Below are 26796 nucleotides of genomic sequence, written 5' to 3'. Positions count from 1 at the left end.
CATCTGCATCTCTGGACAGATCGTTGATTTGTTCAAGTGTATCATGGATTCTCAAGAGTATTTTGTTCAAGTTATTTGATGAAATATTTCTCGAAGTGCATTTTGATGCAACCAGCTATTCAAATACCCTAGTGCATGTTGCACTGACCAGTTCCCCCAAAAGGGTGCTGTCGCCGTGCTGGCTCGCTCCCTGAGCTGACTGCAATGCCTGCGCTCCATTTTCTGTCCTGGCAAACCAATTCACATGGTCATTTCTGTAAATTCAAACGCTTATGCTTTAAACCTTATTTCTCAGAACAGCTGTCCGAGCAGTGAACGTCAGCAGCCAGCAAAGAACATGAACATAAGGCGTTTGTTGGGAGGAAAAAAAAAAAAAAAAAAAAAAAGGACAATATGCAGGGAGATAGTTTACAGTTCTCTCTCGAGCCATTCACAAGCAATCTGGCCATTCCGTACTCAGGCCAGCTAATCTTTCACAGCACCTAAGCACGTATGCACTGAACCGCTAAAGCGCGGCAAGCTCTAAAATGATTTTATTAATGTAATCGAAGAAAATGGGCGCGCCCAGGTGAGGCCGCCGCTCCGCCGCGGCGGCGGGAAGCGGCTGCCACCGACGGCGCGCACGGAGCGAGCTGTCCCGCCGCTCCGCTGCGGCTTTCCTCTTCCCTCGGTCGTGAAAGCAGGGCGAGGCGTTGCGACAAAATACCTGCTGGCCCATTGCGTTTCCTGAACCACCTGCCATAAACGCACCGGGAGCAAACGCGCCTGCCCCTCACCCCCTCCCCTCCACCCCCGGGCCGCCCCCTCGGCCCCCCGGGCCCGCCGCAGCGCTCATGCGCCCCGGGAGGAGTTTAAAGCGCGCGGGGCGGGCGCTGCCGGCCGCACAGCTCCGCGCAGCTCTCCGCGGCCGCGCGCAGAGCCCAGCCGGCGGGAAGGGCAGCGCGGTCCGGCCCGGCCCGGCCCGGCCCGGGCGCGCCGCTCCCCGCTGCCAGGGTGCCGCTTCCGAGGGTTTCTCCTCCCCGTTTTCCCCGTGTGCCCGCAGCCATGTGGCCCGTGTCGCTTCTCCTAGGTGGGTACCGCGGCGGCGGGTCTGCGCGGGCGCCCCGAGCCGAGCCGAGCCGAGCCGGCCAGTCCCGGTCCGACCCGTCTGTTCCGTCTGTTCGCAGGCGCCTTCCTGCTCTGCGGCCCCGTGCGCGGCGGCGACGGCGGCGGCGGCTCGGGTGAGTTTGCCGCTCTGCTCCCTCGGCCCGTGCGCGGATCCCGGGGGGGGGCACGGGGATGTCGCTGCGCTGTCCCGGCCCTGCTCGCCGGGGCAGCAGCAGGGCTGGGGGAAGAGTGGAAGGGCTGCGGGGAGGATGCGAAAGGAGATGGAGGGTATCAGGGAAGGTTCCCGGATCCGAGCGGGGAAAGTTTCCTCCTGGCATAGCGTGAAGATGGGCAGTAGTGACAAATACCTCCTGGAGGGAAGGCTGATGCACCAGAGCACGCGTGTGTATGCGCCTCTATATGTGCGTGTGCGTGTGTGCGCGTATGTGCTGTAAAGGCATTTGCAGAGCGCTTGCCCCTTTGAGGATCTCCGGCGTATGTCTGACCGTGGAAAATCGGTGCAAACCCATGAAACCCACCCCGCCGTTATTTTGCCCTGGAAGGCAAACGAGACTCTTAACCATGCCCGCAAGGGCACGCACTGGCAATTGCTACCTGCTCTGTTGGACTGGATCCCCGCTGCTGGAGAACGGGGTCTCCTGGAGCCGGAGTCAAGCCACGGGAATCGGGAGCCGTAGGAAACGGTGAAAGGAATAAGTCATCCAAGGGACGGGAGCAGGGTGTCCCCTTCCAGCAGAGCCTTTCACCAAAGGAGGCAGGAGCTCTCGGGAGGATGCGCTCCCAGGCCCTGGCCTGGCCTGCGGAGGGTGAGTGATCGCAAGCTTTTCCGACGATGCTTAAGGACTTCACAATAATTATGAAGCAAGAGTTAATGCTCAGTTTGTTTAAAAACATTTAGAAAACTCTTTTGTGCTTCTGTGATAACGGCTATTTGGCACAGGAGTGCTATGACTTAAAAAAAAAAAAAAAAGGTGGGGGGAGAGAAGCAATGGAAAACCTACTCCAACTTCAATTCCTTTCCTTTCTATTTCACGGGTGCACTACAGGAGAAACATCAACAGTCCTGCAGGAAACAAAGTGAAAAGTTCACTGCAATGCTTCCCCACAGAACTGAGAAGAAGCCAGTGTAAACTGAAGGTATCTGGAACCAAATAAACTAACAGTAAGGGAACACTGGCAAATCTAATTTTACTTTACCTGGTCACCAAAAGTACCAGAATGTTTTTATAATTAGGTGAACAGATGCTTTATGAGATTGTATCTTACCATTATTCTGAGCCCGAATTCATCAGCATTTGGTTATTGCACTATAAATTTGCAGAAACTTTATAAAAGCACTTAAATGCCATTGTATGAAGTAATGAGAGAACGTTAGTTTCCTTGCGAATCTAATGGATTTAAGCTCATACATATGGTATGAGGTAGGTACCTAAGTAGACCTACCCACCTTGTCCATATCAGGATGTATGCTTAACATTAAATGAATAATATATAACCTGTGAACACATTTTCCAATAATATAAGCAGGTATTTTTAATAGTATTTTTGTTTGTTTTCTAATCTAGACAAGGCTGTGGAAGCAGTCACTGCATAAAATCAAACCCAGGCTTATTTAAAGGTGCAAGATAGCAAGGACCCCAAATATCCCTGTTTCATAAATAAATAATATTAAATACCTAAAGCAGTAAGCAGCATCCTAGGGACAGGAGTCATTAAACTATTTTAGGAATCCTTGATTCTGTAATAATGAACATGGGGATTTTTTTTTCTACATACACAGAAACAAATTCTGCTTAAGCAATGGATGGAAATGTCAAGGTTAGAGCTCAGATTTTAGCTGTAGATTTTATTTTGCTAGAGTCTTCCAAATTAATGGCTGTTTTCAAAAACTGTGAAAGTTTTTGTATGTGGGAGTAAGAAATAGCTATTCAGTGCAAATTAATGTATGGGATTAGGCAGCAAAAAGATGAAAACTGAGGGGATAATTGGAAGTACAGTTACTGGGTGGATGTTTTAGGAGAAAACAGCCTTTATTTTTTTTTCTTCTTTTCTTTTTTAGGGTCAGCACTGATGGAAGATATCCATCCTTATCTTTAAATATGCCTGTGATCAGGAAGAAATACATGTTGTTTTTTCTTTGTACTCTGTTTTTACGATGTGCCCGGATGTGGTGTGCTTCTGTGAGGCGTAAGGAGTGTGTGTCTTGAGTGCGAATATGGTCATTTCATTGCAGTTTTGAAGGCCTGTCCGTTCGCATGTCCCTTGGTCTCCAGCCTTGGACAGAGTCCAGAATGGATAGGAGTAGGACTGAGTCCTTTTCTTTAAACTGCAGGCTCGTCTTTCCTTCCTGCAAAATACAAAGATTTAAACTTTACATGGAATAGAGTAGAGTACTGGGTCACATAAGCATTCAGAGAAATATCTCAACTGCTACTGTATTCCTAAATTATGGTGACAAAACACTTGGTTACTTTATAGATGGCTTTTTGGCTGGTTCAGCTATGATAAAGTATCTTGAATACATTAACAAAACCTACTATTTTCTTCAATTTTATCACCTATGAAATCTGGAGAATGGTTAGTGTGCAAGTTGGCAAAGAACTATTTTATGTGATCCAGTATTATGAGTCGATTAATTTATTTTCCTGTTCATATGCTCATAGGTTTGGATAGGTGATAATACATTAACTCTTAGGGAAGAACAAAATTCACTGCAAAGTTGGTACCGTAACTCTTCATTTTGGTGCCCAGGACTTCTCAGTTTGATGCTGCTCATAACAGCATTAGTCCCAGTTATAGTATTAGTCCCAGTTATAGTATATAGGAAAATATATTTACATAGCAAAACAAAATGAAATTGCTTCTTTTTAATTAACAACGTAAAGTATTTGAAAGTGTGTTACAAGGTCTCCACCCTGGTGATCCAACTGGGGTATGAGCTGTTAAAGCCCCTAGCTACAGCTCCTTATTTCATACGGTAGGAACTTACTTTCTTCCCTCAGGAGCAGTCCCACCTCTTCAGCGGTCCAGATCCCAGCGACAGGGCTACGGTGGAGTTCTGTGTTTCCACAGCTAGGGAAACACAGCAAGATATCCCCAGCCTCCCCTCCCCTCAGTGCTATTAAAATGCTAGCGGGACGAATGACTGTATTTAGGAAGTGCAAAGAGACACAGTTTTCTGAGCAGCGTTAGAGATGCGTTAACAAGATGTGTCTGTCCAATTGCTGCCTTCATAGGCTCTCAGAGCACTCAGTCAACTTAAGTGCGTTAAAAATGACAGGTGCTATAAACTTACCATGATGTCTTGCACTTGTCGGAGGCTTGACAAATGTTCCAGGGTGTGTGGCACAAGTCGTACCGCGCAAACAAAGAGTACGGGGAATGCGCGTCGCAGTGATGGCTAATGCGTGGGTTCTGCCAAGGGTTTCCAGCCGCCCAGCTGTTGCTCGACTCTGGTGGAGTCGCTGGCTGGCGCTTGGCGGATGCTACCTCCTTACTGCCCCAGAGCTAGCTAACACCTACCTGGTAGCGCTTTCCCGGAAAGACAGGGGGGTTATTTTTAGGATTCTTGAGAATCAGATTAAATCACTTCACAGAGCTTCTTGCTAGATGGAGAGCTTGTATTATTTTACGAAGGGAAAATGAAAGTGTTTACCACTTTTTTTTTCTTTCCTTAGTCTGGGATATATAGGCATAGTCAGCATATTTACATAACATCTTTGCGCCCACAAATAGCAACAAAGATTTTTCAGGAAGATATGATCAGGTAGATTAACTGTTTCAGTATAGCCTTCACGAGGATTGCGTATACTTAAAAATAAACCTTTTAATTGTTAATTTAAGCAGCAAGAATGAGTTTTGCTGTATGCCTAAATGTTCTGCTCTCCAGCTCTAATCCTGGTGAGAGCAGCGGGAGGCACCTGGTAGTGTGCTCCCTGCTCTGCCAGCGAGGGAAATCAAACAACAGCAACTTATGTCAGGGTCAGTAAATACTGTAGGGAAAGAGAGAAAAGTTGAAAAGCCCACAAGGAACGGATCTCTACTCCCCTAAACGTACTTCTTGAGATACAATACTGTGGAGTATATACTGATAAATATATCTGTGTGTGTGTGTGTGTGTATTATATACATTTTATATATATATTTGTATATACACACACACACACACACACACACACTAATGATGAGAGCCTCTGCCGGCTCTCATTCTAATATTCTGAAAAAATAATACTCTGAGTACATATAGAAAAAAGGTTCTTGCATTCTGTTGCTCAGCGAGGGCAACATTTACTCTTAGGAATTTCAGAATAAATATCCAGGTTGAATTTGTGATGCTGAATTGGTGTTGATGTAAGCAAAAGCCTTAATAAGCCACGCTGCCAGGTCGGCTGGATACATTGTACTGTGTAGTAGTAGAATGACTGTAAGTATCCAAGATCGTGACTTGTAAGATCTCAAAAAGCTTCAGTTTGCTAAACAAAACTGTTTACTGGTATACTGGTGGTCTGCATATGTACACTGCATACATGTAAACACAATAAAAGCTTAATGATGGTAAAACAAGGTACCACTGTTAAAAAATGAAGGGCGCAGTATTATGTGAAAAAAAATGTATGTGCCTAACCTGAATAAATAACTCCTATATCTCAATGGGTGGATTTGACAGTTGTTTTCACAGTGGTAATGATGTAGTCTTCATTGCAATGAACTGGTATGAACGATCTAGATATTGCTGGCATTCCTGCTGGTAGATGCTCCCTCTTCCGCAGCAGCCTCGGCAGGGTTTGCTGCGGAGCTAGGGGGATGCTGCTGGCAGCCTGCTCCACGGGCTCCTCTGCGTGGGAGCGTCGGGGCGCCCCACGTGCTCTGTGGATGGCCCGTTGCTGGAGATGATTGCTCTGGGGACTTAGGGGTCATTTGACTGCTTTCTCGGAGGGTGCAGCTCAGACCTGTGTCTCTCCCGCCCTCTAAGGTCTTCCCCTTGCCTTTTGCCTTCCTAGTAAACTTACAGGTTTTTTTGAACTGCTGCTATCGTTTCCTCCTGTATTATTCGTTGGATTTTTATTTTAATGTTTTGTGCTACTTTCTCTTATTTTGATCTTTTTTTCAACTTTTTCCACCTTTTTTTCCTCTCACCATTTCTGTCCCATAAAATCAATGGAAATGTGTGTATTCTTCCTTGCCACAACTGCACACTTCTACGCTCTACAGATACCACTCAGATTTACTGGAGCATAAGACAAGGCACTGTACCTAACTTTAAATTCAAACATTGCTTTAAACCTGGGGTATGGATTTAAAAAAAATTTCAGATCACAAATTTTTCTTTTTTCTTCCTTTCTTTTTTTTTTTTTTTTTTTTTATTTTAGCTTCCACAGCTATCACATGCTTTACAAGAGGACTTGACCTTCAAAAGGAGACAGAAGACGTCCTTTGCCCAGCAAACTGTCCTCTGTGGCAATTTTATGTCTTTGGGGATGGAGTTTATGCCTCCCTTTCCAGTGTCTGTGGGGCTGCCATCCACAGGTATGTCAGATGATTGCTAATTAACGTATTAAGCAAGCTTGCAACATTTTAAATTTTTTAACCCTTCAACTCTATGACAAATAAAGGCTTTCTGGGCTTCCAAAGACATACTGGCTCGGTAGGAAAGCCACTACAAGAATGGAGAACAACGGAGAAAGGAAAAGCCGGGTAACTTGGAAGTTATCTGAATTTGTGCTTAATTCTTGAAAATACCATTCCTAAACCTGTGAAATGGCAAAGTAGAAGACAGACTTTCAGTGCGAGATACCTTGTGTATCATTCGTAGACGCAGAAGGATACGGTGTAAATATAACGAGAGAATAAAAGGACATCTCTCCTGAAGTTGCTGAAATCTGTTTAAGTTCCTAAGCAAATGAATGCAACCAGGATTGGGGTGAGTATGGTCCATCAAGACCATGGCTCTTAAATCTTTTGCTTTAAGAGAAAAGTGTTTTTTACTATCAAATCTTTTTTTTTTTTTTTTCCCAAAGGCACTTAGACCAAAGTGTTTTGAAATATTGCAGAAGCTAAAATGCTATTTTCTAAAGTTATTAACCTGATCTACTAGGCAGCAGTCTTAAATCTGTTGTGTTTACTGCTGCAAAAAACCCTCCCACAACAAAACCCAGTAGGCTCCATTTCCTTTACAGATGGGACTCTGTGCTTTCTGCGTTAGCTGCCCGGAAAACCATCAACCCCTGTGCAGCTATGCTGCAAGATCTGTTTTTCTACAGTTCAATATTGTTTTTACTGCCGATCTCAGTAAAATCTCTCTAGTGGAATCCTAAAAATACTGAAAAATATTCACATAATCTAGGTTTTTAATACAATTTTTAGAATCGGACCAGAAAATTAACATTTATAAAAGAAGAAAGTATTAGAGATAGAGAAGACAGATTTCTCTTCAAGGTCTGGCTACTCTTTCTCCAGGGTAACAAAGCTCAGGCATTTACACATCATTTAGTTCTTCACTGAAGTCGGTACCTTGTAAGTTGTATTACGATGAGGCAACTCAGCAGCACCGAACTTAGGCCGCACTGGTTTTTCCATACTAAGCATCAGTCTAAATTATTCTGCTTGCGAAATGCGCAGCCTGTCTGGAAAACTTTAATCTGAGGGTACTAATGGCAGTGACGAGATGAAAACGTGTTTATCTTCTTTCTACTCCGTGCCTTCCAGTAAGTATTTTAGTACAAGTTAAAAAAGTTTAAGTGTTCTGAATAGGATAGATTGTAGTAAAGTACTTTGAAAGAGCAGTTTGTCACACTTACAGGGGAAAGATCTGCTCAGGAGAACCTTTTGTTTTTGAATAGTGCCTCTAAGTTAGGAGCTACGAGTCCCGTTAGCCTTTCCTGTTGAGAACAGAGCTTACTATCACTTACTCGTTGGTTTTGCTGGAATTATCTGTGGCCATAAATACTGGTCTTAGTAACACAGGCTTGCTGGGGGCTGGCTGCTCGGGGGATAAGGTCTGCGCTACCTTCAGTGCGGGCTAGAAAACCCAACCAAGCAGCAGAGGGAAAACGTGCTTCTAGCTGTGTATTCCATGGCTAAACTCCATGTTTGTGTCCAGGTGACTCCAAGAACCTGCTGCTAGTAGGTAATCACGGTAATCTGATGCCGTTCTAGCAAAACTAGATATGTTTTCTGACAATTTCAGAAGTTTCTTCCAAATAAATGAAGCAACAACATCTGGTTAATGGTAGCTAGGTATGTCTTACATTACATTGTATGGTGACTGCAACATAGCTACATACCTTACATCCTATTAAACATCAGGCATATGACACTAAAATGATTTATATACCCTATATAAAGTGGACTCATACAATTATGGTATCTATTTGCAGGCGCATAGCTTAGGAGCAGTTCAAGGGGGTGAAAGGGGTTGCTGCTTTAAAAAAAAATTTTTTTTTTTTAATAATGAAGAATGGTTGTGTGAGCTTAGGTTTGTTCTCCACCCCCAGTTTCTGTGTGTTGGGTCCAAACTGAGGCTTGATTCCTTTTATATATACACCAAATAATGCTCATTTGTTCTATTAATGCAATGCAACTAGTAATGCTAGAAAAAACTGTACAGTACACCTGTGAATTTAGTGAAAGAATTTAGCAGAATTTAACTGTGATTACTTCTGTGTACAACAGATAAGTAAGCTTTTCTGCTTTAGTTTTTTATATTCTATTTTTCTTCTCTTATGCCTATTTACTGTCAGAATACAGAATATTTATTTAATACTGTTATTTTTCTGAGCAGAAGAAGAGAAGTTTTATTTGTTATGGGGAAGACTGAGGAGCCTCCTACCAAATGATACTATGTAGGCATAAGGAAGCAAGTTAAATCTACCATTGACTAATTAATTGGATTAATAATCAGAAGACCAAATTAAGGACTAAATTCTCAGCTTGTGTAGTTCTGATCTAGTGCCAATTCCACTAAATGGAGACCTAATCTGATTTGGTAATTTCTAGATGCTAAATAGACACATAAAATTTTTCGTGACCTTTGTAACTATTCACAGGGTGGAAACGCACCTAATTAAACATCAGGTTCCCAGAACTAAGTGTAGCAGAATTATCTTATGGTGGTACCAAGTCAGCTGCAATAGTCCTTGGGAACTAACCCCAGAGAAGACTGACCACCTCTGAGCTGTTCAGTGTTTGGTAGAAAAAGACTGGTCATTTGGCCAAAAGGATTGGACTTCTGGGCAACAGGACGTTTACTGGGAAACTTCTGCTGCTGAGCCTTTTTCTTGCCAAAAGCAGCAGGAGTTCAGCAGAGAGAGCAGAACCGGGGAGGGGGGCAAGGGGATGCTGGCACAAAAGCCAGGAGAGCCCCGTACCGGTAGGTGACGGCAGGCAGCGGTGGGAGGCTGCAGTTCAGAGAAGGGCAGGGCGCTCCTTGCCGCGGCGCAGAGAGAGGGGAGACGTGGAAGGAGCTGTATGTAGCCGCTGATAGCGGGAAGAGAAGATGGGAGTGCAGATACGTCAGCTGTCACGCCTGATCCTAGCCTCTGGAGGAAAGCTTTTCGTCAAAGCACCCTCTCAGAAGTCCTGAGAGTCCTCAGAGCAAGCACTCCTCACTGCCCCGTGGGAACGGGGACGTGGGTTAAAAGTCCGCTCTTGGACAGCGTGCCAGACGGGGACCTTTCCGCTCTTTCCCCTCTGCGGAAAACACTGATTGCCTGCTCAGACGAGCGTAATTACTAGCATGAAGGCATATGTTATTCTCTGAGGATGTGTTTGCTTCTGAACTATAAGGCTAAAGCTGTTCAATGTGTACTTCCAACAGCGCAGTTGCAGCCCTGCAGCTCTTGGACTTTCCTGAGACGGGAACATTTAGTCTTTGTTCAAAGCCGTTTCCTTTCATTCCATCGCCCGTCCTTGCGTAGTAACGTTGTCTTTGTCCGTTCCATGGACAGTATTTTGTAATTTTTAGCTAATTTTATATAGCTGCTCATTACATTTACAGAGCTAAGATCATTTTAGAGAACAGGCACTCAGCTCATCTCAAACTTTTCCAGGCTTACAGGTGTGCCGAGGAGAGCTCTCTCCATCTCAAAAATCTAGCATGGGTTTGCAAATTCCAAAGAACAATTGAAAATTGACCCAGAGCAAAACCATTTTCAGAAAGGTGAAAAACCTTGTATTTTCCTGTTGTTCTCTAGTATTTCAGCTTTTTACTGCTGTGTCAAAGACTGTCGAATGCAATTACACGTGTAAAGGTCGTCTGCCCTAACTGGAAGAGCCCCTACGCATCAGGTCTCATGTGCAGACTCCCTTGAAAAAGGCATCCAAAGGTCAGCAAAATCAAGCCAGCCCTGTATCTCTTTCTCTGACAGGTTCTGGTACTTGAAGAGGGGGGCTAAAGCTCTAAATGTTTCAGTCACCTCTGCTCTTTGACCTCAATTTAAATTTTTAAGTAGGTTTGGGATGGAATTCTTATTGCATATAAGAACGTCCTATATCTTCTGCTGCCTTTTGGCCAGTGTTCTTCCTCCCATGAGCTATTGCGCGGCGAGGTACTGGATTATTTCCTCATGTGTCTCCTTTTCTGTTTAATTTGTGTGTATTCTGGAATGAAAAATATAGCGCAAGTATAAATGATGATTATTAACAGTGAAGCCAGGCAGGAGAATGGAGTGACAACTTCTATACAACGTTGCTTTCTGGCAGCCCTGACAGTAGCAAGAAATATAGTGACTAAGGATGTGACAGCTGTATCTGGAAAATCTACAGCCCCAGTGTAATCAAAACAGCCAGGCATGCAAGTCATTGGCACAGGAACAAAGTACAGCAGTGAAAATAAAACCAGATTTTAATGACGCAAATTATATTCTGAGGAAAAGCATAGGCACCTTTTTACTGCTCAAATACTACTGCAGATCTACCCGGGATGAATCTCATTTCTATAGTGCGTCTTAAATGGCCATGAGAAGTTACTTGCCAAAGTCATTCAGAATATAAAGGTAGACGGACAATACGGATCACTCCTCTTCGGCGTGTATCGGTGGGCCCTCTGACTAAGCTAGCTGGAAGAAACACCTTCAGGTAAAACTGGGGTCTTAGAAGACGGCTTACAGCACGCTTGTTAACTTACCTACAGAACAAAATGGCAAGGGAAGAGGAATAATTTTCGAAAAGATATATAGTTCATATTATACTTGCATCTAGTATTAGCCCCCCCACACCCTTGCACTGAAAATAGCAAGGAGAGGTGAAAAATATGTGAAAATAGTGCATCTTTAGAACATTGTCTAAAGCTTTATGGTTTATGATGAAATACAGAGTCAATGGAGCCCTCAGTAAATAGATAAGAGCAAATAAATCTTCCACTCTGGTTTCAGAGGAAACAGTTCCCAAATTTGGCAGAGAATTACCTCTAGGTTCTTCCAGAATGATTTAACTGCAATCAAAATGGAAAGACGAATAGACATACTGGAACAATATGGAGAAAACTGTTCCCGCTATGAACAAGATAGGCTGAAATCATTGCTTCCAGGAAAGCTTGTTAGATTGAGCTATCAGCACAAGATGTGGTCTTGTTGGGCTTAATCCAGCCGCTGGTTAATGTTCCAAGTTCACAACAAAGGAAATGGGAAGAAATACTAAGCTCTTTTGGGGAGCTGGACTTGGACATAGATCCTTTATGCTGGTTCAAACCCAAAGTAACTTCACTACAATTGCCAGTATAAATTTAAACTAGAAACAGCTCCAATTAATATTAAAAAAAAAAAAAAAAAAAAAAAAAGCTTCTTTGGATTCCTGGATTCCTGCTGCTTTGTATTCTTTCTTGCACATCTTTCCTTATTCCTAAAGACTGAGACACTAGTAAAGGCTTGAATGTCAAGGAGAACAAGGTAATGGAGAAGAAAATAGTGTTCTAATTAGACTGAAGTTCACTGATTTGTCTCCCCAAAGATAATTTTGCCTTACTGAATTTCCCTAGTTTTTCCTCTCTCACTTTTTAAAGATTGTGTAGTGCTGTTTGTATTTACCAGCTTTATATTGTGACTTCAAATTCCAGGATTCGGAGTAACTTTACTAATGGTCACCTGTCTGTATGATGTATACAGTATTCCTAGATGAGAAAATGAATGTATATTTTGCAACTACTATCACAATTTTCCATGGTATAGGAATTATATATAACCACAGTTCTATTTAGAGATACAAACCATGTCCGTGAATGAGGAGTATATCATAAAAGCAGTCCACAAGGAGAGTTATGTAGCACCTGGTTTTGCCACAAATGCCCAGAGCTAATATCACCATAAATATATGAAGTTTTTTCTAACTTCTGGTTTTGATTATTCTCCTTTTGCAGTGTTTTACATTGGATTAGGCTGGGACCTCTTTTCAAGCAGGAAGCCAAACAGATAAGAAAAATAAACACAAAGGCATATTGTTGTGTTTCAGTAGTCTTGAAACAGATGTTTCCTCCAAAGTGCTGTACCTGCCTGGTTACTACAGAGCGTTAAGCTTTTACTCCCCTCTTAGAGAAGCTTAGCGTCAAATTTTGGCCTCTGAAAAATAATTGAACCTTCTCTCTTATGCTAATGAAATATATAAAAAGCAGTTTTGATGACACTGTAGGTATCCAAACGCAAACATCCACAACAATCTTTCCACCTGCGAAAGCAGGTATGTAAATTCTTTCTTTGCTTCTACCTACACCCAATAGTAGCTTTTAACCCTGAAGTTTCCTAAATAAATAAATCTGTCCTGTTGGATATGCATACAGTCATGTAAGTCCTGATAGTGCTAAGAGACTCATCACACAAGCATCAATAAGACTTTCAAATATGTGTTTCACGTGCTGGGACAAATCTGATTGATAGGCAATCTCAAAACCCTTTCAATTGCAAAATGAAACATAAGAGAGGAAATCTGTAGTGGCCTTCTCTAAGAACTAGACTACTATCTCTTTTATTGTATGGGATGTGAATTTTCTAGGTTCAAATCTGTTCAGTTCTTGGAAATGTCCTGCATAGATTTTGTTAGGTGTTTTGGGCTTTTTGGTGGTTGTTTTTTTGTTTGTTTGTTTGTTTTTGTCTTTTTTTTTTCCTTCTACACTTTTAAACTGATTGTTTTAGTAAGGCATTAAGGAGTATAGCAGTAATCTGATAATAGTAACTGTAACTTCATAATGTATATATGTTTTAATCAGTAAGCTTTTTGGTATTTATTTGAACTTTTCTACTAACCCATATAACTGCAAAGTAAGGACTCAGTGTGGTGTGCTTAAATGAATTGAGATACCTGAGATGTGTTAGCAATTACTTAAGTATTCTAGATTCTTATGCTGCAGTGTGGTGTCTTACTCTGCGTCTCTATTAACAAAAACTGCATGCTTGAACAGGACCTGTTGTTGAGATGCAGTTTCCAAGTCTAGCCTGAATGCAAGCAGGAATCATGGACTGAGATGATAATTTGCATTCTATTTATTTCATTCTTTTCTGATTTTACACTTAACCTTTGCTAAAGAATAAGGCAAATAGGATCCTTTAGGCTCTGTTCTTGTATTTCTCAGTAATCTGATAGATGCTATCAATAGTGCCTACCATTTTTGACCTCATTCTCTGTTGTGCCATAATGCAATGTCATATATACAAATTAGTAATATCAGCAACAGTCTTTTTCCTTAGTTTTCTTAGATTTGGTCATTTCATAGTTGAACATAGCAAATTTTTAGCTGCAGATATCCATGAGTCACAAACTCAAACACGTATGTTCTCCTACAGTTCTTTCCTTTAGCAATATATATCAGTCCTTTACATATTGCTCATCTGTTTCTGTCTGAGGAATGTTAAAATTATAAAACTCTCTGATGATTTTTGCTAAGTCTGTGTGGTGCTCAGCAGAATAGATTCTCTAACAATTTTTTTGGTGACTGATGGCTTTTTTCAGTCTTGACACAACTGCTTGTTTGTAGAGCATCTTTTTCAGGAGGCTGGAGTGTCCCACATACTAAGAATGGTAAATTTTTTTTTATTTCCTTGTAGTTAAAATGTCTACTTTATCATAACTTTTCGTCTGTCCCAGAGGGGTGATCACCAGCGCAGGAGGAGCTGTAAGGGTACAGACTCTCCCAGGACAGGAGAACTACCCTGCGGTAAATGCCAATGGGATCCAGTCTCAGATGCTCGCCAGATGGGCTTCATCTTTCTCAGTGACTCGTAAGTGGATCACACTAATTATTTTGCAAACCCTATTTGAAATATTAACGTAACTCAAGGAAACATCTTCTGTATGCATAAAAAACTGTGATTTTGTATAGTAACAAAAGCTTTCACTTTTAAGTTCTTATCCTCATTTTCCCAGTTTCCTTAAAATACTATTTCAGCTAGGCTAGTCGATCTGTTATTGAAGCTGACACGTGAGCTAGATGGCAACGATTCAGAATATAATCACACAAAAACAAGCAGTTGGCAGTGCAGTTCCATGACAATTTAAAATGACCTTAATTGGTGCAATTGGTGCTTTGTCACTGTAGTTGTGGTCCTGGTGAGGGCAGGATACAAACAGAAAGCTAACCCTCCAAAAACAGGGGTAATGTCACCTTAGGTTTAATGCGGTCATTAAACCACAATGTGATATAGCAATTTTTCCAGAATTTGTTGTCTGTGTAGCTGAGATACAGTATTTGATTGCAAATAAGTTGTTACTCCCTGCCACTTGAGTTATCTTAAGTCACCTCATAAAAATATACAGAGAAGCCTGCTGGTTACGTATTCTGTTTTGGTTTAAAAACATTAAACTAAGCCTGTGTTTCTTCTGGTACATTGTTTCAGAGTTTGGGAATGGAAACTCTAATACATTTATGATGTTTACATAACTAAAATTTGGCCTATTATCTCTAAGATGCTAGTAATCCTTGGATTAAAGTTAATAGCTAAGAACCTGAAACTACAGGTACTTTCAGTGAAGGTGCAGGTGATATCCATTTCTCCAAGATCAAGCCCTGAATTTATTTGCTAAAATTAATGTCTGTTACAGCTCAAAACCTCTTATCAATTAGATGTGCTGTAGATGCTTGACAGCTGTTATTTTTTTTCAAATTTAGAAGCACAGAGGAGAAGCTTATTACCCCAAAAAACAAGTGCTGTAGTCCTGGGTCTCTCCAAACATGTTTTAGGCCAGTGCCCACCTGCAAGAGTAGCTAGTAGAGGATGATGAAGAAAGTATTGGAAATAGTGTTCTTCAAGCATATGTAATTTCATGTAATACACTGAAAGTGTAAGTAAGTTTATCCTTTCAATATTTTAACAGGTGCCAAGAGCGTAGCACTTGAAGTAGTTGGACGATCAATATCAACAGCACGTCCCTCTACAGGTATGAGACCTCTGCAACTGAGCGTATTAACGGTGGAAGCCCCATGTGCTGCAGTGCATGAATGTCTGACCAAAATAGCATATTTCAAGGGTTTTGTTTACTTTAGCAGCATGTGATGTGATAAAATTAGATGATAGATATGTGCTACTGGTAACATCAAGAAGAACATGGCAGGAAAGGATTTCAAAACTTTGTATCTCTACTGTGAGACAGGACTAAATGTTCCTAGAAGATCTTTTCCAGTTCTAACTAGTTTAATTGCAAAAAATTTCCTGTTAGCTAATCTCCATCTTTATTGCTGGAAATTAAGCCAATTACTACTTCTCATCCAGTTAGTGACACAGCCAACAGGTCACTGTCCTCCTTAAACCAACATAAAACATCATTGCGCTCCCGTCTGCTTTCTTTGTTCTAGGCTAAACAAACCTCATGCTCTCAACTTTTCCATTTAAGGCATGTTTTCTAAATGCCTCAGCAATGTGCTTTCTCTAGACTCCTACATTTGCCTGCTTCGTTAAAGGGCAGTGCTGTGAAAAAAGCAGAGGAGCTGAGACCCCAGCACGCTCGGCAGCACGCGGTGGTAGAACTGGCAGAGGATGTCACAGCGTCCTAGGAGGACACTCGTCCTTTTCAGCATCTCATTGCTGGTTGTATCCAGTTTGCTGTCCTCTGTCAACCCACCATTGCTGCCCTAGCAGCTGAAATGTTCTGCATTTTGTATCTCTGTATTGGATTTTTCTTTCTTAAGGGCAGTACTGGAGTTTGTCCTTCCAGAATTATATTTGGGGTTTTTTTTGAGTCACCATTCAATTATTACAATAATTTTGAATTTTAATAGCAACCTTATCCCACCAGTACCATCTGGAAATACAAGTCTCTTCTCTATTCCATCTTCTAATTTGTTAAAGAAATATTAAATAGTATTGTGCTTTCCTGTCAGAAAGTGAAATTAGAATTAATTTAGGATGATTGTTTTTGACAAATTCACGTGGCTATTCCTTAACAATTTATAAATACAAAGATGATCAGTTAACAGAATGTTTATTTTAGGAATTATTATTAAATAGACTGGGCTATAATTTTCTGACTTCTTTCTGCTCCTTTTTAACATGCTTGCATTTCTCCAGTGCTCCCATAACCTCCTCTAGCTTCTTCAGCAAAGCAGCTGATGAATAATACTGCATCATGGCAAAGGATAAACGTGTGCTCTAAGTTAAGCACTTATCTATAGTGCTTTTTTTTCGCTTTTACAAAGCAGCATGGCTAGATAGAAGATATGATCCTGCTGTCACTGAAAACCCTTGGTGAGCCCGTAGCCTGTGTTCGTGGTAGTGTTCCTGTCCTGCTTAAATGGCTATTTTGATGGAAACGAAATCATAGAACCAAATGAAGTTACTTCTTTACCAAATTGAGTTTCTAGCTATCCTGAGCCATTTCCTTATTCCTCATTCCAAATCCCATCTCTTCACCCATTTCCTTTCATTTCAGTTCTCGGTTTTTCTATATGTTACCACAATTACCACTCCGAATGCACGGCGCAAACAGGCGTGGCTTTGAATAGTGTATTTTTCTTTCACGGTGGGTGATGCGGATGGTTTCCGAAGGGTCGTGCAGCCACTGAAGCTCCACGCTCAGAGGGGGTGAGGAGGAGGCCAAGAAGGCTGCACGCATGCTGTTTACCCCGCCGCAGTACGCACGGTGTCGGGTTGAGCGCTGTGACCGCCGAGCTCCAGAGAAAGCATGAATAAATACATGTGTTAGTTATTGTTAAAATAGTAAACATCTTGTGTCTGAAAGCCACGTGATGATAGCTAAGCGCTATCAGGACTTACGTAGCAGAAATTAGGTGCGATGTGAACTTCTCCACAGAAATTAGTGCCAGTGAAAGACTGATGATGCATGCCAAAAGGCCACGTCAGGTCTTAGGAAGACCACTGATAGATAAACATTGGGCTTAGATCCTGCTTGAGAGTAAAACCTTTGGTTTATAGTTCAAGTCCCAGTTTGCTTCTAAAAACTGTGCACTGTCCTATGAGAGGAATGGTAGGACTCGGGGTGGTGAGCTGCAGAAAGCCACCCAGCTCTCTGGCTAGGTGTCGGTACTCAGCTGGGCAGGTGCAGAAAAGGAGGTGAAACCATTAGGTTTGCAAAAGAATATCCTGCAAGGAACAGAGCAGCGGCGGTGCAAGCTTAGTTATTAACGGATTGAAGGGCGATGTCGCCCCAAGACAGTTTTTAATCAGGAAATCTTGTAACGTAGCTCAGAATCTAAGCTTGTTATGGGTCTGGCTGTTCATCATTTTGTTCCTAAATAATCCATGCTATTTCCTTCATTGAAGGCAAAAGACCTAAGAAGCCCCTTGAGAAAAAGGCTGGAAACAAAGGTAGGAACCTACAGACTTAACTTCTGCAAAGCAAAATCCTAACATTTATTTGGTGCGAAGTATTCTAATTATTTTGGATATTCACAGACTGTAAAGCTGATATTGCATTTCTCATTGATGGAAGCTACAATATCGGCCAGCGTAGATTTAATTTGCAGAAAAACTTTGTTGGAAAAGTAGCTGTGATGTTGGGAATCGGAACGGAAGGGCCTCACGTGGGAGTCGTACAAGCCAGGTAATAATAGATCTACACGAAATATAACGGAGTGATTAATAAGAGAAATCAATTAATATAACAGTCTATTCTGCAGAACAATGTTTGAGTCGTGGAACAGGAACAGTTATAACTGGAAAATACAACTAAAAATCCATCATGAGGTTCTTAATGCTTAATAGTGTAAAAAAAATTTTTTTTTGTCTCTTGCTGTAAGTGTAGTTGACTTTTCCTAGCAGTGCTCATACCACTATGGCATTAGCAAGATAAAATGTAGTTTGAATCATTTTGTTGTAGGTCATGTAAACCTCTTTTTCTTTTTTAATGTTTTATTTTGCCACAGTGAACATCCAAAAATTGAATTCTATCTGAAAAACTTCACTGCTGCAAAAGATGTTTTGTTTGCCATAAAGGAACTGGGGTTCAGAGGAGGCAATTCAAATACAGGTGAGTTCATACTTCTGCCAAAATAGAAATCATTTCATGTGCATATGTGAAAAAATATGTAGATAGATAGATAGAGATATATTTGTGTGTGTGAATAAATAAATATATATATATGTATATATACATATACACTGAAGTATATATGGTTCAGTTCTGTAAAAAAAGAAAGAGTTCATCTTAGTTCAAGCTCATCTTAGTTCAATATTTTCCACTAGGCCATGGACAAATCTGACATTTGCTTTTCAGAGGTTAAGGTTGCTCATTGTACAATGATGAAAGTGTGAGTATCATTTCCTATGTTTGAACAGTAATGGAATTTTTCACTGGTAACTATGTGATTTCTTGAGACAAATCCATATCTGATAGGTTTGCATTTCTTTCCTGTTGACTGGCTAATTAAAGAGTTAGAATAATCTGGGAATAAATAGTAAGTGGCTGTGAAGAAATGTCTGACAAACGAAGAGGCCGAGCACTCCAAATATGTTTTATCTCCCAAGATATTTCCTCAACTTCCTTCCTTCCAGTTCACTTGGCAGCCACTAATATATCTGCTTCCTAGTACTATGCTAGGCCTATTGGGGGGGGGGGAATCCAATGATTTTTTTTTCCTCAGCTCTATCAGTTTTCCAAGTTGCTCGAACTTCGTTATTGCTGTAATTTCCTGGGATACTATTTCACTGTTAAATCACAACATAACTGCCCATGCAGTTGCGTCCTTGTTACGCTTCCATATCAGAGAGCAGAATTCGGCTAGTCACCTAAATAACCTTTGAAAACTTTGTTTTTATAGCAAGCTGATTTTCTCTCCAGTTTTAAAGGATTATGGGACAAGAATAGCTTTTGGTTTATTATTTTCAGGAAATTAAGAGAGTTTGAATGTTGTTGTTCTGGGGTCCTCCCTCAGCCCCCATCAGGTTATCTTGGAAGCATCAATTCAAAGCTAAGTAAAATAAAAATGCTTTTATTTATAATACTGTTAGTATTATAATCTAGGAAAGCTCTGTTTGTTTATGGCAATCTGAAATAACATATCCTACAGTCATGACTCCTTTTACCAGATGTTCTTAAGCTTCTTTGCCTGTGGTTGGTGTTCATGTGCTGCAGGGCTTCAGTTTATAAGCAGAATGAACCAATCATCTAGATTTTTCATATTGCATAAAAGGCTAAAACCCAGCACAACTTCATTGTAAAGGTGGGGAGTTGGTACTGAAATGTAATCGTATTATTCTTTCATATTCCTTTTTTTTTTTTTTTTTTTTTTTTGGTTTAAAATCAGGGAAAGCTTTGAAGCACACAGCTCAAAAATTCTTCTCTTTGGAAAACGGAGCACGCAAAGGAATTCCCAAGATCATTGTAGTGTTCTTAGACGGTTGGCCCTCCGACGACATCGAAGAAGCTGGTATAGTGGCCAGAGAATTTGGAGTCAATGTTTTCATCGTCTCTGTAGCAAAACCCACAACTGAGGAGCTGGGAATGGTGCAGGACATTGCTTTTGTTGACAAAGTAAGAGAGAATATCGTTATTCACTTCCCAATCATGGGTATGATGCAAGAGAATTTACTTCATCCTGAAGTCCTGATGAACTAATTCTTACATATGTGTGTGCATGTGTGTATACATATATACATATATATTATATCTAAAAAAACCCCAAAATTTATTCTGCTATTAAGTGATTTAAAAGATTATCACTAGGAAGCCTAAAATATTGGGTCTGCAAATTTTCAGCAAGCTTATCAGTTTCATCTCATTAAATTATATGCTACCAGTGTAGTGTTTTTTTTTTTTTTTTCCCTTTTTTCCCTCTCTGCTAATTGGCCCACAGAAACGTTACCCCAAAAGGTTGTCACTGTCCTCACAGTTCCAAGCCTTGGCCAAATTAAAGCCCTTGGTCTTTGTAATTGCATGACGATGCTCAGAGTAGGAAATCCCCTGTATGAGGTATGGTGGAGCATGTCAAATGTGGGTATGTGACCTCCAATTCTGAAATGGCAGACAGGAGATGTACGGTTCAGTACTTGCCCTGCGAAAGATTATTTACTTTTACTACAGAGACATCTTAGTACGGTGTGTCGACAGGCAAGGCCTTCATCTTGGATGAAGAGTTATGGATCTTGTTCTATACAAGTCAGAGTAGGAATCTGAACACAGGTTTTCTACTCCCCCCAAGAGTTTTTATGCATTAGGTCATTACTGATTCTTCAGCGGGGAGGCTTTAGAAAGCTCTTAGCTCTGTGCACGAACAGAAAACATGCTGCAGCTCTGTCGCTTCAGGATGCAAGCGAGCTCGCTCCTGATCCCACGGATATTACAGGCAGGTCCCACTCTTTTAGGCACCTGTGGGCACAGAAAGGTGACTGACCTTAGGTGACCGAGGCCCTTCTGCGTTTTGATTTAACCACGTTAGATATCACCTTGGCGAACTGATTTTCAAGACTCCCTCTCTCGGTTAGCTCGCATTCTGCGCGCCGCCTACGGAAGACAGGGCAAAAGGAAATTGCACTTCGGCCGATCTGGAGCTAGACTTCAGCCCAACTATATGTGTGCGTTCATGGCACGTTAAAACAAACAAAAAAAAAAGTGCTTGCTAAGGTCAAATATAATCTAGAAAGTGTAGAAGCCTAATTTTGAGCAAGTAAAGAAAAACATAGAACTTGCAGTTCTTTTTGAATATTCAGTAGCCATGACTTAGGTCACCTTCAAAAAATACAATTACAATTTCCAGTTCTTAACACAAGAATAACATGAAAGTCCTTGAAATTTCAGGGGTGGGGAGGGTTAACTTGATTACTGGATAAGACAAACTGATACAGCTCCCACCAACTTCAACTGGAAATGTTTGTATTGTTTTTCTAAAGGGAAAAAAACCCACATACCCACACATGCCATCAGGCTACGGGTCTTGTCTATCTTTGGAAGCAAATCACATAGGTGTCTGATTAATTATGCATAGAGCAGGTATGTCAGTATTTACCTTCTGACTTTTTATTTTTAAATAGGCCGTCTGTCGAAATAATGGCTTCTTCTCTTACCAAATGCCCACCTGGTTTGGTACTACCAAATACGTAAAACCTCTTGTCCAAAAGCTGTGTTCACATGAGCAAATGCTGTGTAGCAAGACGTGCTACAACTCCGTCAACATAGGGTTTTTGATCGACGGTTCTAGCAGTGTTGGAGACAGCAACTTCCGCCTCGTGCTTGAATTCATCAGTAATGTTGCAAAAGCTTTTGAGATCTCTGATATTGGCTCCAAGATTGCAACGGTGCAGTTCACGTACGAGCAACGCACCGAGTTCGGCTTCACCGACTACACCACGAAGGAAAAGGTTCTCGCTGCTATCCAGAACATCCGTTACATGAGCGGTGGCACCGCTACCGGCGATGCCATTTCCTTCACCACAAGAAACGTGTTTGGGCCGATGAAAGATGGACCCAACAAGAATTTCCTTGTTGTTTTGACTGACGGGCAGTCTTATGATGATGTTAGAGGGCCTGCTGCTGCTGCACAAAAAGCAGGTAAATGACCTATCTTTACCCTATTTCTGCTTCATTTTAAATATCAAGATTTTTAAATAAGTTTTTAAATACAGCCCCAATGAGTTAGTGAAGTATTATAGCTGTTTTAGATTCAGAAAAACATGAGGTATTAGGAACTCTTCTCCATCAGGATGAAAAATCAGTGATGTGGAACCAGGTAGAAGTAGATTCAGTCATGGAAGCTTAGATAAAAATGTATGCCCAGTCTTATTTTCCTGTATAGGAGAGAAGTTAGCAGATTTCTTTTTTTCTTTTTTTTTTTGTAAAGTCATATCACTAGTATCACTAGTATCACATATCACTCCACTAGTGATGCCATTCAGTATCGTCTCACTCTTGCTCCCTGTCATCTAGGAAAGAAAAAAAGCAGTTCTGGCTTAAAAACCTTTTGGTCTGCTGACACTTGAAAGCACTGAACATATAAACAATCCAGATTTATTTTACAAATTATTCTACAACTAAGGCAGTGTTGCTTGTGTTTCAAGTCCAACTATGTCAATATTATACTCGTGTATCACTATATAAACTACAAACATACTAGCCCTTAAGATACTGTCTGTCTTACTGGTACCATGAAAATTCTTCTAATTCCTGATATTTAGTGGTAAAATCTGATATCTTTGATAGACTGCAGGTATTAAAACACCCTTATTTGGTCCAAATTAATTCATGAATGCAATCTAAGCAGCTGTTTGTCTTATATCCATAGACAAAATGGTCTTATGTATTATTCTCGCTATACTATTACGTTGTAGGAATTACAATCTTCTCTGTTGGTGTTGCCTGGGCACCCGTGGATGACCTGAAGGACATGGCTTCTGAACCAAGAGAATCTCATACTTTCTTCACTAGGGAGTTCACAGGATTGGAGCAGATGGTTCCTGATATTATCAGAGGCATTTGTAAAGATTTTTTGGACTCTAAACAATAATGCAAAAAAGCTGCTGTTGGATATTACTTCTTTGAAACTAAAATCAGGAAACTGAAATGGTCCCTCTAAAGTACAGATGTTTTATTCTTATAATATACCGTCATAATATAAGGGAATAAGTTATGACAGGCTACATTCTGTTTCTGTGGTCAATCAAAGATTCTTGCGAGCTCCTCAGAAGTTGTACTTGACATGAGAATACAGAATTTGGCCAACAACTATTATTTTCAATACTTGTATATTATCTTTCTTACACTTAAGGCTATCAGGTATCAGCTGTATGTATATAAAGAAAACATAATAGAGCTCTGAAACTTGCACTGCCACTTACTAGATGTCTTCTCATGCATTAAAATTAATATAATTTTAAATACACAGCACTAATTTCAATGAGCCTTCTGTAGCCTTAGACTCTTTTCCAGGAGTTCTCTTGATGATAGTGTGAGTATACAACTAACTAGCCCTGGGAGAATAGCCAAGACCTTTTTAGTGCCTCAGTTGTGCAACATCCACTATTGCCAGGCAGTTTATTAAGAAGGAGGATGACAGATTGTAGCAGGACGGTCTGTTTTTACCAGCTGAGATTTTGCTAGTTCGGATGATACTGCCATCTGGTTGGCAGAGTTTACATTAAAAAAAAAAACCATCTCACTTCTACCGATCAATGCTGTTGGGTACTTTTGGCACAGACTTTCAGAGCACTGTAGTGTAGTTTCTTTTGAGGATCTGGGTCCTAATACATTAACTGATACTACTAGCTAATGCACCAGTGAAGTCAGTAGTAATATTCCTACTGTGTCTGATAATCTGGATTTTTTTTTCTCTCTGCTGCCTTGATTTTACAAAGTTGTTATTGGCTAGACAAAGTTCAAGACAGGGATCTTAGGCAAGGAGATTAAATTAGATGGTGTACAGGAAAGTGAAAGCGTTTAAATTGAAATCCAAAATTATCTTAAGCCTTGAAACTTAACTGGTTTATATGAGATTACTTAGATGGCTAGGAGACAAAAAAAAGTAGGCAGAGGCATTGGTGGGAATTGGTAACTTGCAGAATAAGTTTTCTAATGCTAGTAAAACCATTTAAGACGTGACATTTTCTGAAGATGGCAAAAACAGTTTTCTGGAAAAGTGGCTTTGAATTGATTATGTACCCAGTAACACGTTGATATTTTTTATACCAATTTATATGTGGTTAAAATGATGCTCTTTCTGATGCCTGGAGAGAACAACGCACTTCAACTTAAGTATTGTTTAAATAATTCACTTCTTGCAAGTGAAACACACAGTGGGAAACAAAGCAGCACTTTCTCATTCAGCTGTCACTTGAGGGTTCCCTTTTGTTGTATTTTTTGTGCTATTGATTGTAAAATTCTTAGGAGTTGTGAATGGTACAGAAGGGATCATATTTATCGGGCTTTTGTAGTGTATTTTTTTAATAACTTATGACTGGCTATGTATTACACTAAACATGAATGGCAAGGATGCCTTGTATTTTTCTATTGATTGCTAACCTTAATTTTGTTATGTGTTTATAGATACGGTATTCAGCTATTGTTTTTCAAATTCATATGCAGTATCAACTTTGTGCAAAAAATCCATTTAGCCAAAACTTTTTACAGAAGTATACCCATTGCAAGAAAGCTGGGCTTGCAGCTCTCTGTTTTATTGTGCTGTAATGTAAAAGTCTTTTTATGATTGAATAAGTCAGATTTATGTGGTTTGCTTTACTGTTTGTTCTAATCTCTGAATTTGGCGGGGGGGGAGAGAGAAATCCCGACTCAAAAACTTAACACAGGAAGAGTTATGTAATCCAGATTGCATCAAAAGCAAACTGTACTTCTTTATAACTTAAAACATAGCAATTTTGGGGGGAAGTGGGAGGGCGGCTGGCCCCCGTGAGGCAGAACAGCTTCATCAAAACAATAGTTTCTCCTACAACTGTTCTTTACCGCTAATTGCATTTCATAGTTGTGTTGTTACATGTATCTTCTCTTGTACTATGTCCCCATACAATGCAAATATGGTATTTTCTTCTTAAGTCTGAAGAACAAAATGCTGACAGTATTTTAAGCCTTGATTTTAGGCCACCTCTTTAGTGGGACAACTAAATAACTTTACCAAGCTCCATCAAAGTCACTGCTTTTTAAACGCAGTGATTCTAGTTTTTTTTCAGCATTTTCCTTCCTTTTGTTAGGCTAAAGGGTATCTTAGCTTCAGAAAACATTGAAGCCTTAAAAAAAAAAAAAAACACCGAAAACTTCTCTGTTGCACTCAAGTGCCCCAGAAGGCCCGAGCACATTGCTGAAGGTTCAAGGTGATCTTCTTTCTTTGGCAAAGTGGCTGGAACTGGCGCCTTAGCTCCTCAGCCCGGCAGAACCAATCCAAAGATTTACTGACTGGCTTTGGTCTGGACCTTGGCAAAGGTAGAAAACGCTTGAACAGCTTGCGATCAGCTGCCCTTCAAATACGGACGTGGAGTGTATGGAAGCTCCCACTGAGCAGTCTGTGAGTTAACTATGAGTAATTTTGCAGTCATATATGTCCATCAGTTGGTGCACACGGTCTTCTGCTCTCTTTGGCTTCAGCTGAAGGAACGCTAGGTCCTGAAAAGCTGCAGTCCCAGAGCTTAATTGCTTGTTTGGAGAAAAATGCCCACTATAAGTTTAATCTCATTAAGATCAAAATTTTCTTCCAAACAATCAAGTTTTGTTAGTGAAGTATTCTTGATCGGGAGCCAATTTCTTTGCCTGAAGGGTATTTATTGAGTAATGGGTTTTATTACTCTGAAATTTAACTTTACTTGTCTAAATGCAAATGAATGCTGTGTCTTTCCTGCTCCTCTTTACATCCCAGCAGTGGCGGGGTCTGCAAATCCCAGCGGCGTCAGCTGAACTCTGGCCAGCGCAGCCCGGTAACCGCTGCCGCACCGAGGGGAACACTAGTGCTTTTGCCAGACGCTGTTCTCAACAGGTAGACATTCCTCACTAATCATAAATCAGTGTGAAGGAGCGTATTGTAACCATTGCAAATAAATTCAGGTATCAATCTAGAAATACATTTGGGCTGTTAGAGCCTAGGTAGTTCACTATATATCCCTTAAGTGTTAAGTGTTAGTTAAGCAAGGATCTGCATCTTCATTGAGGGACGAAGGTCTGTCAGTATTTTTCAGCTACTATGCGGTAAACGTGATGTTAAGATGTGATCACCTCCTGCAGGACGCAGCCCTGGCTTGACGCTGGTTTGCTAGGTGATCTTCAGCACTGCACTGACGGGGAAACGCAGCTAATGGTGTTTGATATCTCTTGTAAAACACTTCAGATCCACAGAGGAAAAAACCCTCCTGGAGTAAATATGCCAATGTAGAGCATTTACTAGAAAAGGGCATGTACAACCCAAAACAGCTGATAAAATCGCCAAATTAATAAACCAGTGCTCCTATCACTCTGAAAACAACAACAACAACAAAAACCCCAGACATTTCACATCTTCTGCAAAACACACTGTATCATTCTGGTCTCTAAATGGATATCTAAACAGATGAAAGAAATTGCTAAAGAAAACCACCACCATGGAAGCAGGATTTAAGTAAGTTCCCGTCAGCAGGAGGCAGTTTTCCCAGCCCTGTTATCTTCCCCAGGAAAACTAAGTTGTCAGTAGCTTCTGAGAGATCCGGTCTGAGATATCTCAAGGACAAGAGATACTTGTGTTTGGTAGCAAACGCTCATTACATGTTTTCCCAGCTTCCACTGAGGGTGGATACGGCCTTTACTGCTTAACTGCAATCAGACTATGCTAGAACATAAGCAAAGGGGTAAGAA

The 26796-nt window shown here is 40.9% G+C and overlaps 1 protein-coding gene across 1 annotated transcript; it reads left to right on the top strand.

Moving 5' to 3' along the window:
• Positions 1 to 935: 935 nt before the first annotated feature.
• COCH (cochlin) lies at positions 936 to 24691 on the top strand. The gene is made up of 11 exons (XM_062576471.1): positions 936 to 1069; positions 1167 to 1220; positions 6477 to 6633; positions 14176 to 14309; positions 15403 to 15465; positions 17805 to 17849; positions 17937 to 18084; positions 18407 to 18510; positions 19787 to 20013; positions 21510 to 22026; positions 22803 to 24691. The coding sequence occupies exons 1-11, from the start codon at positions 1045 to 1047 to the stop codon at positions 22976 to 22978; spliced, it is 1650 nt and encodes a 549-aa protein (XP_062432455.1). The 5' UTR covers positions 936 to 1044; the 3' UTR covers positions 22979 to 24691.
• Positions 24692 to 26796: the final 2105 nt, after the last annotated feature.

The sequence above is a fragment of the Rhea pennata genome, chromosome 5, assembly GCF_028389875.1.
Source record: "Rhea pennata isolate bPtePen1 chromosome 5, bPtePen1.pri, whole genome shotgun sequence".
NCBI classification, from domain to species: domain Eukaryota; kingdom Metazoa; phylum Chordata; class Aves; order Rheiformes; family Rheidae; genus Rhea; species Rhea pennata.
Note: the sequence above shows the minus strand (reverse complement) of the source record. Positions and strands in the feature narration are given on the sequence as shown.

Coding starts and splice junctions, on each gene's coding strand:
- COCH (XM_062576471.1), top strand. CDS start 1,045: ATGTGGCCCGTGTCGCTTCTCCTAG. Junction 15,466..17,804: donor AACAGCACGTCCCTCTACAG/GTATGAGACCTC, acceptor CCTTCATTGAAG/GCAAAAGACCTAAGAAGCCC. Junction 18,085..18,406: donor GTGGGAGTCGTACAAGCCAG/GTAATAATAGAT, acceptor ATTTTGCCACAG/TGAACATCCAAAAATTGAAT.